Raw genomic sequence first — 21,783 nt, forward strand, 5'->3', positions numbered from 1 at the left:
AGGGAGAGAGCAAAAACAAGAGAGAGAGAACAATCATGGCTGGACGAACGCTATGCAATGACATTAAGATGGCATTTCTAGAGTAGGAAGCCAGTCTGCAGTATGATAGATACTGTAGGATGTGGCTAATATATGGTTGAAGTTACAGTATGCAATGAAATTCTGATACAGGATAACAAGGGCAGTAACTAGAAGGGATTGCGTTGTCTCTTTGACACGGTAAAATTGCTCTTCTCTGTTAGGGCAACAATATACTGAAATGCAATGCCCATTGACTTGAAAAACTGCACTGATTTATTTTACTTTTAAATTGAAAACATGGCTCAAATCCATCCAAACCTGTACACAAGTTATCTGTGGTTCCTCATGTGTAAAACGACAGTTGACGTTATTGTTGTTAGAATGATATATTATTGAATGTAATGTATTTGTATGTTGTATTGTTTTAGTGAGTATTTGTAAAGCGGCTGTGTAATTGTCCTTAGCTGCCCTGGGACTACGGGTGCAAATTAGCTTTTGGCTAACCTCGGCACATTTACATGAATGTTGCATTATTGTAATATTGATGTTGATTAATGTGCATTCTGATACTATGTGTGGCCTGCTGTCACATGGACTGTGGCAAACGGGACCCGAGACAATACTTGAATGAATGGCATAATAAAATGTGCCAAGCAGCGCTTTTATCAAATTACTTTTAACATGAAGGAATGAAAGTGGAATTGTAAGGATCATTTTTATTTAATCTTTATTTAACTAGGCAAGTCAGTTAAGGACAAATTCTTATTTACAATGACGGCCTACCAAAAGGCCTCCTGCGGGGATGGGGGCTGGGATTAAAAATTTAAATAAATAGGACAAAGCACACCACGATAAGAGAGACACCACAACACTACATTAAGAGAGACCTAAGACAACATAGCATGGCAGCAACACATGACAACGCAACATGGTAGCAAGCAGCACAACATGGCAGCAGCACAACATGGTTGCAGCACAAAACATGGTACAAACATTATTGGGCACAGACAACAGCACAAAGGCGAGAAGGTAGAGGCAACAATACATCACGCGAAGCAGCCACAACTGTCAGTAAGAGTGTCCATGATTGAATCTTTGAATGAAGAGATGGAGATAAAACTATCCAGTTTGAGTGTTTTTTGCAGCTCGTTCCAGTCGCTAGCAGCAGCGAACTAAAAAGAGGAGCGACCTAGGGATGTGTTTGCTTAGGGGTCCTTTAACAGAATGTGACTGGCAGAACGGGTGTTGTATGTGGAGGATGAGGGCTGCAGTAGGTATCTCAGATAGGGGGGAGTGAGGCCTAAGAGGGTTTTATAAATAAGCATCAATCAGTGGGTCTTGCAACGGGTGTACAGAGATGACCTAATTACAGAGGAGTATAGAGTGCAGTGATGTCTCCTATAAGGAGCATTGGTGGCAAATCTGATGGCCAAATGGTAAAGAACATCTAGTCGCTCGAGAGCACCCTTACCTACCGTCTCCATAATCTAGCATGGGTAGGATGGTCATCTGAGTCAGGGTTCGATTGGCAGCTGGGGTGAAAGAGGAGCAATTACTTAGAGGAAACCAAGTCTAGATTTAACCTTAGCTTGCAGCTTTAATATGTGCTGAGAGAAGGACAGTGTGCCATCTAGCCATACTCCCAAGTACTTGTATGAGGTGACAGCCTCAAGCTCTAAACCCTCAGAGGTAGTAATCACACCGGTGGGCAGAGGGGCATTCTTCTTACCAAACCACATGATGTTTGTTTTGGAGGTGTTCAGAACAAGGTTAAAGGCAGAGAAAGCTTGTTGGACACTAAGAAAGCTTTGTTGTAGAGCGTTTAACACAAAATCAGGGAGGGGCATATAAATGGATGAGAGAGCTGCCTACTGCCTGAGCCATGTTGTTAATATAAATTGAGCAAAGCAAGGAGCCTAGGATCAAGCCTTGGGGTACTCCCTTGGTGACTGGCAGTGGCTGAGACAACAGATGTTCTGACTTTATACACTGCACTCTTTGAGAAAGGTAGTTAGCAAACAAGGCCAAAGACCCCTCAGCCATCAATACTCCTTAGCTGGCCCACAAGAATGGAATGGTCTGTCATATAAAAAGCTTTGGCCAATAAGTCAATACAAATTGTAGCACAACATTGCTTAGAATCAAGGACAATGGTGACATCATTTAGGACCTTTAATGTTGCAGTGACACATCCATAACCTGAGCGGAAACCAGATTGCGTACCAGAGAGAATATTGTAGACATCAAGAAAGCCAGTCAGTTGATTATTATCAAGTTTCTCCAACACCTTTGATAAAAAGGGCAAAATAAAAGTTGGCCTATAACTGTCCAAGCATCTTCAACAGAGGGGATCAATCTGATTCTATATCAATTTACAGAGGCCAGGTTATGAAGGAAGGCTTGCTCCTAAAAACAAATTGTGCAAACATCTATGACAAATCAGGACAGGAAATTTCACTGAGCAGTCATTAGGAACACAGGCTGTGAAACAGTGATCACTAAAGTCATTACAGAAAACACCAAACTGATACCTATCAGGATTATTTGTGATGATAACATCAAGGAGAGTAGCATTTTCTGGGTGCTTGGAGTCATACCTTGTGGGATTGGTAATAATCTGAGGATTTGGGAGTCCCATTGCTTTAGGACATGGTCAGGTGGTTTAAGCATGTCCCAGTTTATGTCACCTAGCAGGACAAATTCAGACTTAGTGTAAGGGGCCACGAGAGAGCTTAGGCCAGGTAGGGTAGAGGCCAGTGCTGATGATGGACGACAACACCCAGCAATAGTCAATCAAGAGCTATTTGAAAGTTTAATGCTTAAAACCAGCAAATCAAATTGTTTGTGGACAGACTTGGTGGAGACAACTGAGCACTGAAGTTGTTCCTTGGTAAAGATTGCCACTCCACCACCTTTGGAAGATCTGTCTTGCCGAAAAGGTTATAACCAGAAAGGTTAACATCAGTGTTCAAAACACTTTCTTAACCACATCTCAGTAATGACCAACACATCTGGATTGGAGCTGTGAACCTACACTTTGAATGTATCAATTTTAGGTAATACGTTTCTAGTGTTAACATGCAGAAAACTCTGGCTTTTACGAGAGCAGAAATCAATGAAACAGATATCAGAGCACAAGTCAGGATTGGGGCTAGCAGCGGTAGCTGGGCCAGGGTGTACATGCACATTTCCAGATATCATCAGCAGTAATGCTTACAACGGATGATATGCCTGCCCTAAACAGTATATGGTAGCATAGCGGCTGTATGGTGAGTAGCCAGTCTGTCTAATATTAAAGGAACTATGAAGTAAGCACACAGATGATTTGGAACAGGAACTGCATCAAAATGAATTACTGTACAGGCCCAGCGATGGATGAATAATTGGGACTCAGATGTGTTGGTTGGTGGCACAGCCTCACGGGTCCACTGAGGAGCTGGGCATGTGGCATGCATGTGGCAGGGAGGTGTGCTGGTACATGCGGTGAATTAGGGCCGTGGATAGTCGGAAATGCACTCAGGAGAGCATGCTGGGAATGGGCATTGGACGTGTCGTGGTGAAGCATATTCTCAACCCAGAGCTGGCCGGCATGGAGGAGAGGAAATATTGTGAAAGAAGGTAGCCTGCTCGTCTGTGATACGAGAGAAACAAGGGATATACACTTAACAAAAATGTTGTAGCAAATTCATGGGGTAGCCCTGACCGGGACTCCAAACCGGGTACAGCGACTGTCAAGCCAACACCTTAACCACTACGACAAGAGGTCCAAACCTCTTGATGAGGTCACTAGGTTTTGGCTTAAATTCACTACAATATAAAACGCAGCATGCAACAAATTCAAAGATTTTACTGAGTTATAAGTTCATATAAGGAAATGAGTCAATTGAAATAAATTCATTAGGCCTTAATCTATGGATTTCACATAACTGAGAATACAGATATGCATCTGTTGTTCACAGATACTTTACAAAAAAGGTAGGGGCGTGAATCAGAAAACCAGTCAGGATCTGGTGTGACCACCATTTGCCTCATGCAGCGCGACACATCTCCTTCGCATAGAGTTGCTCAGGCTGTTGATTGTGGTCTGTGGAATGTTGTCCCACTCCTCTTCAATGGCCTTACAAAGTTGCTGGATATTGGCGGGAACTGGAACACGCTGTCGTACATGTCGATCCAGAGCATCCCAATCATGATGATGAGTATGCAGGCCATGAAAGAACATTTTCAGCTTCCAGCAATCGTGTACAGATCCTTGTGACATGCCGTGCATTATCATGCTGAAACATGAGGTGATGGCAGATGAATGGCATGACAATGGGCCTCAGGATCTCACATTTTATTGGTAACATACACATGGTTAGCAGATGTTAATGCGAGTGTAGCGAAATGCGGTATCTCTGTACGTTCAAATTGCTAGCGATAAAATGCAATTGTGTTTGTTGTCCGTAGCTTATGCCTTCCCATACCATAACCCCACCGCAACCATGGGGCATTCTGTTCACAACATTGACATAACCAAACCGCTCGCCCACACTGCCATCTGTCCAGAACACTTGAAACCGGGATTCATCTATTTAGAGCACACTTCTCCACTGTGCCAGTGGCCATTGAAGGTGAGCATTTGCCCACTGAAGTCGGTTACGACGCCAGACTGCAGTTAAGTCAAGACCCTGGTGAGGACAACAAGCACGCAGATGAGCTTCCCTGAGACGGTTTTTGACAGTTTGTGTAGAAATTCTCTGGTTGTGCAAACCCACAGTTTCATCAGCTATCCGGGTGGCTGGTCTCAGACGATCCCGCATGTGAAGAAGCCGGATATGGAGGTCCTGGGCTGGTGTGGTTACACGTGGTCTGCAGTTGTGAGGCCAGTTGGACGTACTGCCAAATTCATTAAAACGATGTTGGAGGCGGCTTATGGTAGAGAAATTAACATTTAATTCTCGGGCAACAGCTCTGGTGGAGATTTCTGCAGTCAGCATGCCAATTGCATGCTTGCCTCAAAACATCTGTGGCATTGCTGTGTGACAAAACTGCACATTTTAGAGTGGCCTCTTATTTTCCCCAGCACAAAGTGCGCCTGTGTAATGATCATGCTGTTTAATGAGCTTCTTGATATGCCACACCTGTCAGGTGGACGGATTATCTTGGCAAAGGAGAAATGCTCACTAACAGGGTGTAAACAAATGTATGCACAAAATTCAAGAGAAATACACTTTTTGTGGGTATGTAAAATTTCTGGGATTTTTTATTTCAGTTTATGAAATATAGGACTAACACTTTACATGTTGCGTTTATATTTTTGTTCAATGTAAGATTCTGACGGGAGCAGGTGCGAGACGCGACAAAATATAACAACTTGCTGAGCGGAGAACTTGCTCATGCAAAACTTGATAATAATGCAGTTGTGAAACGGGACATGCACTTTGTCTTCTTGGGATTTTAACGGCGGTTGGCATCCAATATGTTGTATTACCGCCCCCAACTATAATATTAGCCATTATACTTTGTGATAGAAAATATATATATTTTACATACTTATACATACTTATACATACATAAAATATACATACTTCCAACTAACCCTACACTTAAAAACCTACTACCCCATTCCACTACTTTGACCCAATCACCTCCTGCACCATGCCAACGGCCTGGGAGGACGGGACACCACCAATCAACACCACCAATGTAACTCTTCCGAAGTAAAATCTTGTATACCCAAATACTTCTCTGCTGCTGCCAACACATCTATTTTCTGTAATTTATGTTCCATTTCTGCGGTACAGTTGATAACCAATGCTATGAACGCTATGAAGCCAACCTTACTGAAGCATATATCACTCGTTGGCCTATCGCTCTGTGCTGGCAGAGATCTACTACTCACAGGGATCCTCTCAGGATCCCTCAGCCTTGACCCATCCTCTGCTTTCTTCACTGCCTCAGCATACGACACCTTCTGCACTACTCAGACTAGCCACCTCAACTTGCCTCTCTCCCACCGGACACTTCCGATTCCCAGCAACATGGGCACCCCTACAGATGACACAACTTTATCCACCGAAAATACACAATCCTCTATCTCATGCCCTCCTGCACACTTGGAACATCTTGGAATCTCCCTCTTACACACTGCTGCAACATGACCATAAACGTTGCACCTGAAACAGCGTAGTGGATTCAGAACAAAAGCTCTAACAGGATAACTGATATATCCTAACATGATTTTGTCGGGTAAAGACTCAAAATGACTGACAGTTACTCCTCGATTTCACCACCGGGTCTACATCGCACCAAACGGCGAGCATCACAAACACCAGGAATCTTCAGCTTCAATTGCTCCACCTCCACACTTAACGCTACACAAGAAACCACTAATTTCAATGGTGCCCTGTTCCTAAGAGCAAAGCAAGAAACAGATCTTGACCAAAGTTGCGTGACATGAAGCCCCCGCCCCTATGGTCAGAAGAAACAAACAAATATCACAAGTCCACTACAGGTTACCTTCACTGATTTAACTGCACCCAACTCCTTTCCCACCCATCCTGAATCCACAAATGGATCCACCAAAAGGAAAGGATCCACTTTCTCCCAAAATGTCACTCCTACATGAACAGATTCTTCTTTATCATGTCAATTGATGCCAGGCTCAGGTTCCGAGCTCTTCACCACACCTTCCAGCTCACTTAACTCACACTGATTCACTTCCATTTTACCTCTAGAACTCGATCTGGCGCATGGCTCACTCTGTTTGCACTTGACACCAATCTTCTTCAACACCCCATCCCATTTCAATCGCCATCTTCCTCAAATTCATATCCAACCTCTGCTTTCCTCATTCTCTTCGACCTCTTCCTCCCCTCCTCATAAATCCACCTTTCTGTGTACCCGTCCCAATATTCCTCTTCTCCCAACTTTGCTTGCGGCCCGGTGGCATCCCGACATAACTCCATCTCATAATCATCCTGCTCACCTCGGAAACGTGTCTTCCCTGGGCGCCAACATTTTGAGAGCATGAGCAGTGGCCACACAGAAAAACAACCACCAAAATCAACTCTGTTCTGCTCCCATCACAACGGAAAACCTTCAGTTCACTCTTGGTACACACTCTGATAGCGTGCAAGTTCCCTAAATTGCAAAGTAGCTACTCTGAGCAAGGTGCGACATGCACTGCAGAACAAGAGGAGGAATGTTTGTTTGGTCAAGTTAAAGTAGGGTGGCAGTGGGGATTATGGAGAGTGAGGACATGTGTGGAGGCTATTTGGCAATTAGTAGCAACTGGTGCTTGTTGGGTTGCTAGGAAGCTGCGTTCAAGGGAACTAGTTAAAGTGTTGGTCCTCTGTCCTGAATTCTTAACACCATTAAATCAGGTTTAAAAAAATAAATGGTGGTGTATTTTAACCCCTGTAGAAAAGTTTTGGGAACTACCACTGGTCTCTCTCTCTCTCTAGCATTGAGCACATTAGTGTTGCATTGTCAATGCTCTCCCATTGATATGGATATTACAGAGCAACAGTTTGTTGCGCTGTTCATCGGATTCCCATTGAGATGAGTTATTCTCTAGTTTCATCTGTGATTTCCCTCATCCAACAGCTCCTTAAAACGACTCTAGACAGACTCTAGGGCCGGAATTCATTCAACGGCGCATTGTAGAGCTGCACACTGCACTACTGACAACGTGCCAGGTAATTTCCCAGACATTCATGGTAAATACTGCAGATGTCGGCTCAAGCGTAAATTACCTTTAAAGTGCAACGCGCTTGTTGACAACACACCTTTGATTGAATCCCGGCCTTGATAGCTTAAACGCAGCTGTTTTGGAGTGTCGTGACAGTGTGCAGTTTCTAAAAAGAAGGTAGTTTAGTTAGGACTTGAAAACTGTAGTGCACTTAAACAGATTGTGCACTTTTCCGGGGTGCACTTATCAAATAAAATAAATCTTTGTTTAATGCATTTAATATGGCAACACACTTTACAGTAAAACAAATAATTATTCAGGAAGAATGAAGGAGATTAATAAAGGAGCATAAAACAGACGGCAACAATCCAATTGAAATGAATAAAAATATATAAAATAATAGTGAAGTCAATGATTTAAAGGAAACGCTAAGTAACAGTAAAATCACAGTTTGAAGGCCATGCTAAAAAGGTGTGTTTTCAAAGGTGATTTAAAAACTTTGACTGTGTCTGCCCCTATTACATGATAGAAGTAGTTCCATACCTGTGGGACTCTGGTGGAGAATGCGCTGCTCTGCGCTTGGCTCTACACCAAAAACTGGAGTGATGTGCTCATACTTTCTAGGTTTGGTTAAAATACGGCCAGCAGTATTCTGTCAAATTTGCAGGATTTGAATTGAGGAACTAGAGAAATTAGACAGGAGCGTGTTAAATCTAACCGTGATGACACAAATGCATAGACCGGTTTTTCAGTAAGTTCCCGTTTGATTGTAGAAATGTTTCTGAGGTTATATGCTGTCTTGGAAATGTGTTTTAAGTGATTGTCAAAGGTAAGATTAGGGTCATTAAAATACATTTTGGTTTAATAAGGCAACCGTCAACATCAAGAGTAAAATCAGAAATCTTATTGGTAAGTCTCTTATTACCAATAAGCATAATCTCTGTTTTGTTGCCGTCCAATGCTTAACCTCCTCGATGCATGGCACGAGGCGAGCTGCCAGCAAAGTTTTGTATGGATTAAAAGATAAGTAAAATTGAAGAGCTTCATTCCAAAACACTATATATCCAGTTTCAGAAATGTTGGTAAATTAACTTTTATTGTTTAAATAAATGTTGAAAGACATTGGTGTGTTTTTCCACAATATAATCATGGAATGGGGTTGTTAAATGACAGACATGTATTTGTTTACAATCTATTACTTGATGTTGTTATTTCAGAGAAACAAATCATCTTTTTTTGTTGCTAAATGCTATACTGTATATCCTCAATCACAGAGATATAAGTAGTACTGCTAGGTTTTAGACAGTCAAATGTAACAAATAACTACGTTTTTAATAAGGAAATGTACAAATGATACATTTGTGACATCAATATTTAAAACATGTTTCAAAAACATCATTCAATACAGTAATATGAGATCTGGATGTAAAATATTTGCATTTGACATTTTAGTCCTTTATCAGATGCTCTTATCCAGAGTGACTTACCACATATCACAGTCAAATATGCAGGACAGAAACATTCAAATCCAGCAAAACAATGGATATATACCATTTGGCAACAACAACAACAAAAAACATACACATCTAAAATCTATGAAAATATCTGATTATAGTCATATTTTACACACACATTTTTTTATTCATTTGTGGATATTGCATTTTGCAATTATTTGAATATCATCTGCATAACAGTGAACATGCATGGCATGTATGCGTATAACATTTCCAAGTGGTAACATGTACAGTGCCTATGGAAAGTATTCAGACCCATTGACTTTTTCATATTTTGTTACGTTACAGCCTTATTCTAAAATTGATTAAAAAAATATAAAAAAATTGTCAATCTACACACAATACCTCATAATGACAAAGCAAAAACAGGTTTTTAGCCATTTTTGCTAATTGATTAAAAATCAACATTTACGTAAGTATTCAGACCCTTTATTCAGTACTTTGTTGAAGCACCTTGGACAGTGACAGCATTGAGTCTTCATGGGTATGACGCTACAAGCTTGGCACACCTATATTTGGGGAGTTTCTCCTCCTATTCTCTGCAAATCCTCTCAAGCTCTGTCAGGCTGGATGTGGAGAGTTGATGCACAGCTATTTTCAGGTCTCTCCAGAGATGTTTGATCGGGTTCAAGTCCGGGATCTGGCTGGGCCACTCAAGGATATTCAGAGACTTGTCCCGAAGCCACTCCTGAGTTCTCTTGGCTGTGTGCTTAGGGTCATTGTCCTGTTGGAAGGTGAACCTTCGCCCCCAGTCTGAGGTCGTGAGTGCTCTGACGCAGGTTTTCATCAAGGATCTCTCTGTACTTTTCTCCGTTCATCTTTGCCTCGATCCTGACTAGTCTCCCAGTCTCTGAAAAACATCCCCACAGCATAATTCTGCCACCACCATGCTTCACCGTAGGGATGGTACCAGGTTTCCTCAAGACGTGATGCTTGGCATTCAGGCAAAAGAGTTCAGTCTTGGTTTCATCAGACCAGAGAATCATGTTTCTCATGGTCTGAGAGTCTTTAGGTGTCTTTTGGCAAACTCCAAGCGTGCTGTCATGTGCCATTTACTAAGGAGTGGCTTCCGTCTGGCCACTCTACCATAAAGGCCTGATTGGTGGAGTGCTGCAGAGATGGTTGTCCTTCTGGAAGGTTCTCCTATCTCCACAGAGAAACTCTGGAGCTCTGTCAGAGTGACCATCGGGTTCTTGGTCACCTCCCTGACCAAGGCCCTTCTCCCCTGATTGCTCAGTTTGTCCAGGTCGGCCGGCTCTAGGAAGAGTCTTGGTGGTTCCAAACTTCTTCCATTTAAGAATGATGGAGGCCACTGTGTTCTTGGGGACGTTCAATGTTCAATGCTGCAGAATTTGTTTTGCAGAATGCAGCTGAGCTCAATTTCGAGTCTCATAGGAAAGGGTCTGAATACTTATGTAAATATTTTATAAAAAAAAAAAAATTGTATTCGATTTTCTTCTAAAAATCTGTTTTCACTTTTTCATAATGGTTTATTGTGTGTAGATTGCTGAGGAAAATGTTTTATTTAATACATTTTAGAATAAGGCTGCAACGTAACAAAATGTGGAAAAAGTCAAGGGGTCTGAATGCTCTCCGAAGGCACTGTATAAGGAAAACAATAGGGGTCCAGGCACAAAGACTTGTGGAACGCCAAATTCAACTTTGGAACGTTCAGATTATTTCTAACCCAGTTGCACAAATTCATAACGATCAGTAAGATAACATTTAAACAAGTTAAAAACCTCAGAGTCCAACCAAGTTGTCCAGCTTCTTAACGAGAACGGTGTGATCCATTTAAAGCTTCAATCTAAAAGAATGAGAACAGAACATGGTCCCGGTCAGCAGTACATCATTTACAACTTTCACAAGTACAGTCTCAGCGTACTTGTTCTAAATCCAGATTGGAAGGTTTCTTTTTTATTTTATCCCTTTTTCATGGTATCCAATTGGTAGTTACAGTCTTGTCCCATCACTGCAACTCACATACGGACTCAGGAGAGGCAAAGGTCGAAAGCTGTGCGTCCTCCAAAACACAACCCAACCAACCCGCACTCCTCCTTGACACAATGCACACTTAACCCGGAAGCCAGCCGCACCAATGTGTCAGAGGAAACACTGTACACCTGGCGACTGTGTCAGCGTGCATGCCCCCGGCCCGCCACAGGAGTCGCTAGAGCGCGACGGGACAAGGATATCCCGGCCGGCCAAGCCCTCCCCTAACCCGGACGATGCTGGGCCAATTGTGCGCCACCCCATGGGTCTCCCGGTCGCGGCCACGTGCGACAGAGCCTCGACTCAAACCAGGATCTCTAGTGGCATAGCTAGCACTGCGATGCAGTGCCTTAGACCACTGTGCCACTCAGGAGGCCCAGATTGGAGAGTTTCTAATGTGCTATTTCGAATCCGGGAAGGAAGTAATCTACTGAGCAACAGCTTTCTCTAAAATCTTTGGAAGAGAGGCCTATCAGGAGTGGACTGTACTAGTTAGTGCTCCTTCCATGATTAGTCACCTCAAAAGGATGGTGATTCATTCTTACTGCAGTGAAATTAACTTGGGATCCTTATTTCTCACAGCTATGATTATTATAGTAGTATTACTGTCTGTGATAAGGTGCTCTGCCTATCAAATTGTCTTTGTAATAGGGTATCTATTATAGGTGGATGATTTCTGCTAGTTTTTAATGGTTTCTCATATCATAACACTGCACACTGTTCCGGCTCAGCAGGCAACTCTACTTATAATGGCTTCCAATGTACTCCTCTTCTTCAGCCCCCTACTTTGATATAAACACACACACATACATGCATGCATGCACTACACATGCACGCACACACGCATGCAGACACACACACACACACACACACACACACGCACATTCATTCGACACCCGCTGTCATTTAACCACACTCGTATACGTATCAGTGTGACAGCACAGCCCACAGATAATATCAAAATACGAACGATGAAGACAAGAATATTGGTCCAGAATCAAAGTCAAATGAGATTCACAGAACCGATCTAGTGCCAAGTGGTGGAGCCCTGCGAAGTGGAAAGTGCTGCTTAATATACTTTATCAATCTCCATCTCTCTACACACTGAGAGAGAAAGGGAAAGGGGGATACCTAGTCAGTGACAACTGATTGCATTCAACTGTAATGTGTCTTCCGCATTTAACTCAACCTCTATGAATCAGAGAGGTACTGGGGGCTGTCTTAATCGACGTCCACGTCATGGGCGCCCGAGGATCAGTTGTTGTTGGGAGATGATGGAGATTGTAGAACTAAATGTTGCTTGGGGGGAGTAAGGTATAATCTGGATTTTTATGTCACATAATTAGACTACGTTTTTGGATTGCTAGTTCTCTACCTGCGGATTTCTGTATAGAAGAATGCCTGCGAGGAGTCAAGTCTCTATACAGAATACAGACAACATGTGTTGCAGTCACAGTAAAAAATAGTGTATTGTTGTTGGCCAGGATGGTAAGACCTTGATGACAACATACGGTAGATATGGCAAAGATCTCCGTTCTGCAGCTAGCTACTGTATTGTGTACAGTTTCCTATATGAAACCAAGGTTAGATAATGTAATTAGGGGTTCTATATGGTGACTTCATTGTTAGAGCCATTTTGTGTGTTGAAAGAAAATGTACAGAACTTATTTGGTTTATTTCTGAAATATTTACTATTGGATAAAAACTATATGGAAGATACTTATTGTTGTATGGAAACTTAGCATTATGGGAAATACTTTATATGGAAAGCCTTTTATGGTTGCTAATGTGAAACCTAGTGGACACGTGGGTTTGCTAGGAGGAGTAGCATTAAGGCTTATGGGTAACATGGCCAGGTTATTGCACCTGATATACGAAGACACAATGCGGAGTTACAGTTTTCTACCATTTCATTTGGATTTAATTTGCCTGCTGCACTTTGGGATTTTACCTTTTTACCATTAATATTACTTGGAACCTGTCAAACCCTATCTGGATTGCAATGCTTTATTTGACCACTTATCAACCTGGAATATGTGTGACAAACAACAGACATTTGTGAGTAATAAATATAATTTATCTGGATCAGCAACCTCTCATCTCACTGATGGAAACACGTGAAACAATGCTTTTAGAATCTAGGAACCTAATCCACGACAGTTATCATTAATGTGGAATGTCATCATTAGTGTGGTGCTGTCATCATTAGTGTGGTAAAGCCATCATTTAGCAGTGCTTTAATGTGGTGATGTCATGATTAGTGTGGTGAGTGTGGTGTAATGTGGTGATGTCATCATTGATGTGGTGATGACATCATTAGTGTGGGACCTTATTTCGCTGATTCCCTAGCCCGATAAAGACCCTTCTCTCATTGACAATTGGAGACCAATTACTTTATTAAATATTGATTACAAATGGATTTCTCTGGTTTATGCCAAAAGATTAAAGAAAATTATAGATACCGTTATAAACGAGACTCAAACAGGATTTATGAAGGGCCGTCACATAAACTCTAACATTCGTTTAGTCTTGGACCTTCTCGATTATTCAGATGCAATTGACTCAAATGTGGTTGTTTTATTTTTGGACTTCTGTAAAGCCTTTGACACAATTGAACATGAATTTCTCTTTAGGTCACTTAAACTGTTTGGCTTCGGTGAAAATGTTATCAAAGTCATTCGCATGTTTTACAAAGATATAAATAGTTCTGTGTTACTAAACCTTAATACATCCAAAAGATTCAGTATCAACAGAAGTGTACAACAGGGATGCCCAATTTCGTCATTTTTATTCATTTTGGTTGTGGAACTTCTATCTCTAGATATTCTGAATAATGCAAATCTGTATGGCTTATCCATTTTTAACAAAGAAATCAAAATTTCCCAACTGGCTGAAGATGCTACTCTTTTTTTAAGAGACAAAGACCAGGTCGCCCATGCCCTTAATGCTATAACTGCATTTTCTATTGCATCAGGATTAAAACCGACTGTTTCTAAATGTGAAATCTTATGTTTATTTGACTCTGATGATGAAGAAATAGAAAATATTCCTGTAAAGGACTGTGTTAAATATTTAGGAATACATCTGTAAAAAAAAACACTTAGTCAGACAACATATGAATTTCTCTCCTAAAATTAAGAAAACAAAAAAGATATTTCAAAATTGGCTACAAAGGGATCTTTCTATACTTGGGAGAGTACTTCTGTCCAAGGCAGAGGGACCGTCTCGCTTTGTGTACCCCTCATTATCTTTATTTTTAAATCCCTCTAATTGTAAAGAGATCAACAAGACCTTTCTTGACTGGAAAAATAAGTCTCACAAACTAACAAAAAGTCAGTCCTCTCTAATAAAAGAGCTAAAGGCTCTGTTGGATTTTGTTGACGTAACACGTTCAAGATCAACTGGGTGAAAAGATGTTTGATCAATACTGATTCAATATGGTATTTCATTCCAAATAATGTGTTTAATAAGTTGGTAGGTCTTCCATTTTTACTGAAATGTAATTATATTCCTGAAAGATTACCCACTAAATTGGCTAGATTTCACCTACAAGTTTTAATGGCGTAGAAAATATGTTTCCTGCACAATGTTTCCCCACATAAAGCTCTTTTGTGGAATAATTCAGACATAACTGTAAGGAATAAGTCATTGTTCTACCCCAGCTGGCATGACAGGAATATTCACTTTGTTCTTGATGTTTTTGATAACAGGGGTAATATTCTTACATATGAACAATTTATAACATTGAATGAATTTCCAATAGCTTTCAGAGAGTTTATGTCTGTGATCAAAGCCATTCCCAGTGGTCTAACTACACTAATGAAAACTCATCTTAGCTTTGGTAATGATCACAAAGCTTATTCAGAACTCAGTTTGGAAGGTGTGGGCTTACCTGAGAAATCTTGTTGTAGTAAATATATAAGACTAATTCTACATTCACAGAACCAACTTACGCCTAGAGGAAACATGGCACATGCTTATTCCTGACATTGTCTGGAAAAAAGCTTGGTTATGGCCTTACAAATATTGTATATCAAACTAATTTAAGGAAGTGCACTTTAAAATTCTTCATAAGATATATTAATGTAATTCTATGCTGTCCAAATTTGTGGCTATTGATGATATCTGCCTTTTCTGTGAAAAAGAAGGTGAGAATCTGACACTTGTTCTTTGAATGTAAATTTGTGTCAGAATTTTGGGAAAACCTTGCAGAATACTTATTCACCATTATGAACACTACCCATATTTTTGACATGAAGGATATAATATGTTACTATTGCAATGACAACAAGACCATTGAAATGATTGTGAATTGTTTTATTCTTGTTGCCATATACTTTATACACAAACAAGAATTCCAGAATTAGACCAAAATTACACATATTTTTGATAGAATTTAATTATCTTATTAAGACATTATCCCTAGTGAATAACAACAAGAATAACATCTTCCTGAATCCTTATAATGAGATTTTTTCAGAGTGAAAACGATTGCACTAGATTTTCTTTTCTTTTTGTATTATTTTATAGATATGTTTTGAATGTTTTAGTATTTTCTTGTTAATAACTGTGTTTTGTTTTGTTAGACATGTTTGATGTAGCAATGTAAGTTGTTGATTTTTGTATTATGAATAAAGCATTTAAAAAAGTAAAAAATAAATAAATAAAATTAATGCGGGGTTGTCATTATTAGTGTGGTGATGTTATAATTAATGGCTGTGGTGTGGTGAGGATAGCATTAGTGTGGTGATGTCATTCTTACATTAGTGTGGTAATGACATCATTAGAGTGGTAATGTCAAATCAAAATCAAATCAAATGTTATTTGTCACATACAGTGAGGGGAAAAAGTATTTGATCCCCTGCTGATTTTGTACGTTTGCCCACTGACAAAGAAATGATCAGTATATAATTTTAATGGTAGGTTTATTTGAACAGTGAGAGACAGAATAACAACAACAAAAATCCAGAAAAACGCATGTCAAAAATGTTATAAATTGATTTGCATTTTAATGAGGGAAATAAGTATTTGACCCCCTCTCAATCAGAAAGATTTCTGGCTCCCAGGTGTCTTTTATACAGGTAATGAGCTGAGATTAGGAGCACACTCTTAAAGGGAGTGCTCCTAATCTCAGTTTGTTAACTGTATAAAAGACACCTGTCCACAGAAGCAATCAATCAATCAGATTCCAAACTCTCCACCATGGCCAAGACCAAAGAGCTCTCCAAGGATGTCAAGGACAAGATTGTAGACCTACACAAGGCTGGAATGGGCTACAAGACCATCGCCAAGCAGCTTGGTGAGAAGGTGACAACAGTTGGTGTGATTATTCACAAATGGAAGAAACACAAAAGAACTGTTAATCTCCCTTGGCCTGGGGCTCCATGCAAGATCTCACCTCGTGGAGTTGCAATGATCATGAGAACGGTGAGGAATCAGCCCAGAACTACACGGGAGGATCTTGTCAATGATCTCAAGGCAGCTGGGACCATAGTCACCAAGAAAACAATTGGTAACACACTATGCCGTGAAGGACTGAAATCCTGCAGCGCCCGCAAGGTCCCCCTGCTCAAGAAAGCACATACACATGCCCGTCTGAGTTTGCCAATGAACATCTGAATGATTCAGAGGACAACTGGGTGAAAGTGTTGTGGTCAGATGAGACCAAAATGGAGCTCTTTGGCATCAACTCAACTCGCCGTGTTTGGAGGAAGAGGAATGCTGCCTATGACCCTAAGAACACCATCTCCACAGTCAAACATGGAGGTGGAAACATTATGCTTTGGGGGGGGTTTTCTGCTAAGGGGACAGGACAACTTCACCGCATCAAAGGGACGATGGACGGGGCCATGTACCGTCAAATCTTGAGTGAAAACCTCCTTCCCTCAGCCAGAGCATTGAAAATGGGTTGTGGATGGGTATTCCAGCATGACAATGACCCAAAACACACGGCCAAGGCAACAAAGGAGTGGCTCAAGAAGAAGCACAGTAAGGTCCTGGAGTGGCCTAGCCAGTCTCCCGACCTTAATCCCATAGAAAATCTGTGGAGGGAGCTGAAGGTTCGAGTTGCCAAACGTCAGCCTCGAAACCTTAATGACTTGGAGAAGATCTGCAAAGAGGAGTGGGACAAAATCCCTCCTGAGATGTGTGCAAACCTGGTGGCCAACTACATGTTTTGCAGAGGGGTCAAATACTTATTTCCCTCATTAAAATGCAAATCAATTTATAACATTTTTGACGTGTTTTTCTGGATTTTTTTGTTGTTATTCTGTCTCTCACGGTTCAAATAAACCTACCATTAAAATTATAGACTGATCATTTCTTTGTCAGTGGGCAAACGCACAAAATCAGCAGGGGATCAAATACTTTTTTCCCTCACTGTACACATGGTTAGCAAATGTTAATGCGAGTGTAATGAAATGCTTGTGCTTCTTGTGCCGACAGTGCAGTAATATCTAACAAGTAATCTAACAATTCCCCAACAACTACCTAATACACACAAATCTAAAGGGGTGAATGAGAATATGTACATGTAAGTATATGGATGAGCGAAGGCCGAGCGGCATAGGCAATGTGCAATAGATGGTATAAAATACAGTATATACATGTGATATGAGTAATGTAAGATATGTAAACAATATTAAAGTGGCATTATGTTATCGTTAGTGTGGTGATGTCATCATTAGTGGTTGTAGTGTAGAAATGTCTTAATTTGCAGTGCTCCCCTGTCTCTGTCTCTCTCGCTCTCTACTAGTCACTATGACACGTCTCCTGTCTTCTGTCACTCTCCTGCCATGCCGACCGCTCTGATACTTGACAGACTGATGCTGGACGACCTGATGTGTGTTGACAACCGTGTGGGTTTGTGTCTGTGCCTGTCTCTGTGTGTGTGTGTGTGTGTGTGTGTGTGTGTGTGTGTGTGTGTGTGTGTGTGTGTGTGTGTGTGTGTGTGTGTGTGTGTGTGTGTGTGTGTGTGTGTGTGTGTGTGTGTGTGTGTGTGTGTGTGTGTGTATGTGTGTGTTTGCTAGTTAAAATGTATCAGTCTCTAGCCCATCACAGCAAAGGCCAATTATTGCCATGAATTGTGTTGCTTGAAACACCAGTTTGGACCTTGAAACCATGTTAAGCATATTTAACAGACACAGTCTAATTGTCTTTAATGAAATACACTCTTCTCTCTCCCCCCACTCTGATCCACCCCCTCTCTCCACACACTCCGCTCTCTCATCTCCTTCTCTCCATCTCTTCTCACTGCCATCCCCTTTCTCTCTTCCCACACTCCTCTCTTGTTTCCTCTCTCTCTTCCCACTTCTCTCTCTCATTCTCCCTCTCTCCTCCTGTACTTTGCTCTTCCTCACCCTCTGTCACTCCCTTCCCATTCTCCCCACTCTTCTCTTTCATCCCCTATCTCTCTCCCCACATTCCTCTCTCACCCCCTCCCTCCCCCGCCATCCCCCTCTCCCCCCTCCCTCTCCATTTCAGCTCTATGACGTTGCGTAAAGGAAAGAAACTCAGCATCACCATCCAGGAACACATGGCCATTGACGTCTGCCCCGGCCCCATCCGACCTATCAGAACAATCTCTGCCTACTTCCCCCGCCTGTCCCCCACCTCTGAGCCCCTCTCCCCCAAACCCACTGGCTCCCCATTAGTCCTCAGTCCTGGGGGCGCGGCCAGCGGGATGGGGGGTGGCGGCAGGGGAGGACTCTTGACGCCATTGCTGCCGGGGGCGATGGGAGGGGGCGGGTCTTTGTCGTTACAGAGCAGCATGGACACGTCTGTGGAGATCAACAGTTCTGACAGTGACGACTTCAGTGAGTCCAGAGTTTGGCGTGTTGTTGACTGTGTTTGTGTGTGTGGGGGTGGGTGGGGTGTGTGTGTGTGTGCACGCATAAACGTGATTTACATCCCATATAAATGCATAGTGTTTCATTGATGTACTCTGTTGTGACATCTATATGTAATGTCTTTAGCATGTGTGTACTTTCAGATTGTGGAAGTCAGTGTGCAGTCCTTTTCATACAGTCATTGGTTGGTTTCAAAGCCTTCTGTGAGTCCATTCTGTGGCTTCCATTGTGACAGGTATGTTGCAATAGCCTGGTCCAAGATCGGTGTGTACTGTCTTGCCAACTCCTATGGTCATTGTCACATCAAACATGGCTGGACACTATTGATTGACTGACGGATTGGTTGATTGATTGATTGATTGATTGGTTCACTGATAAACGTTCCTTGCCTACTTTTGCTGCCGAGTTGTATTATTTATGTGACTCACCCACCCTAGGTCATTGATATGGGGGTTTTCACAAGTGCAGGACATGTAGGAGTGGTGGTGTTTGTTTCTGACACATGCTACTGGTTTTTAACCGTTCCACTGGTTGTCTCCTATACAGCTGCTTTGGGAACACTGGAGTTTGATTTGTGGTACGAGCGAGCCTCCAGTAAGCTACACTGCACTATCCTCAGGGCCAAGGTAACCTCACTGTTCACTCATTTCCTATCTGCCCTTCAGCCCAATCCCAAATCGAGCCCTAGACCCTGCGTCCTATGCACTTTTGGAGATCTGAGAGAATGTGACAGATGCAAGATATATGTTAATAGCTCCATCGTGCCCTCTGATACCAATCAAATCCTCTCAGATCTCCAGAAGTGCATAGGGCGCAGGGTCTAGGGGTCGATTTGGGATTGGGCCGCTCCGGCATCCATGGATGTCACTTGCCCTGCCATCACACATTTGTAGAATTTTTGCATTCCATTCCAGAAAAAGAGGGTCTAGTAAAGTAAATGAATGAAGGCAATCATAGGGGAGCATTAAAGGGATAGTTCACCCTAAAATATGCAGGCCTCAATCATCCCAAATGAAAGGGAACTAATTAGACTCAGCTTGACTTCTGACTAACTTTAATGTGGAGTTGAATGGTCCCATTGACATGAATGGGGAATAGGGTGCCATTTCAGAAGCAGCCTTCATGTTTGCCTAGCTCTTGGCCCTCTTTCTTTGTTAAGCCTCTCTTTTTCTTTCTTTCTTTCTTGCTCTGTTTTCTTGTCTGCATTTTCTCTTTTCAGGGTCTGAAGCCTATGGATTTTAATGGCCTAGCAGACCCCTATGTCAAACTGCACCTTCTTCCCGGGGCCTGCAAGGTGAGTCATGTAATTATGGGATCTGATACTGATACAGGTTCAGGTATGTTGTCTTCCCCTCTAATATGTTAGAATGGAGTCAATGTCTCTGAACTCTATTGATTCATTTTGTTGACACTACAGAATACTGTTTCCCTTCCTCTCTTTAAAAAAACAAACATCTTTCCTTCATTCCTTTATTTCTCTCTCTCTCCCTCCCTCTCTCTCTCTCTGCATCTCTCTCTCTCTCTATTCACTGTCTCTCTCTTTCAGGCTAACAAGTTGAAGACAAAGATAGTGCGGAATACTCTGAATCCGGTGTGGAATGAAATGCTTACCTATGTTGGGATCACAGAGGAGGACATGCATAGAAAGACACTCAGGTGTGTGTGCATGTGCGCGCGCATGCGTGTGTGTGTGCGTGTGTGTGCATGCATACATACATTTCAGTTGTATGTACAGATTGGGATGTTCTAGGATTCATTTGACAGCATTAAGGAGTTTACCACAACAGTCAAGGGCTTCATCAATAAGTGCGTAGACAATGTCTAGTTACCACTTACAAGGAATGGGATACGGATATTGACGCATACAAGAAAGCCCGCTACGATCTCTGACGAGACATCAAAGATGCAAAAGGACAATATAGGAGGAAGGTGGAATCCTATTACACCGGCACCGACGCTCGTCGTATGTGGCAGGACTTGCGGACGATAACTGATTACAAAAGGAAACACAGCCACGAGAACTCCCAAACGAGTAAAATGCCTTTTATGCTCGCTTCGAGGAATATAACACTGTGCCTTGCGTGAATGTCCCTGTTTTTCAAGATGTCTGTGTGATCTCGCTCTCTGTGGCCGATGTGAGCAAAAACGTTTCAACAAGTTAACAATCACAAGGCCGTGATTGAAAATGCAAAAAAGTTGCCCACTTTTTCAGAATTCACCCAAACAACAGTACTACAATAAAAAAAATTACAGGATATAGCAGAGATACTTTTGAGGCGATGGGACACTCCATTGGAATTCTCTTAACGCTCACTGTGTACGTTGCCTATGCGTCGTCAATGGGTCAGTGTGCTGTGCAGTGCATTCTGGGCTATTCTGAGACAAGGACGGCTCGCCTTCAAGGATTGAATGGGAGTCAATGGGCTGCTAGCTCAAAACCCCAACATTAGCATGAATTTCGTGAACAAAAAGTACAACATTACAAATCTTTTCCGAGATGTGAGATAATTACCTCGATCTCTGTAATAGCGTAGAGCTTTGGAATTGTGGCATTGCGTACTTTTGAAGAAAATAGGCGGGTTTCTCTACTCTGACTTTGAGAAGGGATTGCGTGACGATTAGCTTAGCAACCGCGGGACACAGCATGTCAACGTGAACGCGATTGGTTGATAGACTGCTGGGTGGGGTGTTATACAATCCTCCATTCACTGCCCATTGGGATTCCTATCTTCTC

General features: G+C 41.9%; 1 protein-coding gene across 1 annotated transcript in view; it reads left to right on the forward strand.

The window, feature by feature from the left end:
• The window catches only part of doc2a (double C2-like domains, alpha), a 59,230-nt gene that overhangs the window by 16,163 nt on the left and 21,284 nt on the right, over positions 1 to 21,783 (forward strand). Inside the window, exons 2-5 of the mRNA XM_014192343.3 lie at positions 18,685 to 19,016; positions 19,596 to 19,675; positions 20,269 to 20,343; positions 20,596 to 20,705. Coding sequence (XP_014047818.1) covers positions 18,689 to 19,016; positions 19,596 to 19,675; positions 20,269 to 20,343; positions 20,596 to 20,705 — 593 coding nt within the window. The 5' untranslated portion in view covers positions 18,685 to 18,688. The remainder of the gene's footprint in view (positions 1 to 18,684; positions 19,017 to 19,595; positions 19,676 to 20,268; positions 20,344 to 20,595; positions 20,706 to 21,783) is intronic.

This window comes from Salmo salar, chromosome 03 (assembly GCF_965601325.2).
Source record: "Salmo salar chromosome 03, fSalSal1, whole genome shotgun sequence".
Lineage (NCBI taxonomy): Eukaryota > Metazoa > Chordata > Actinopteri > Salmoniformes > Salmonidae > Salmo > Salmo salar.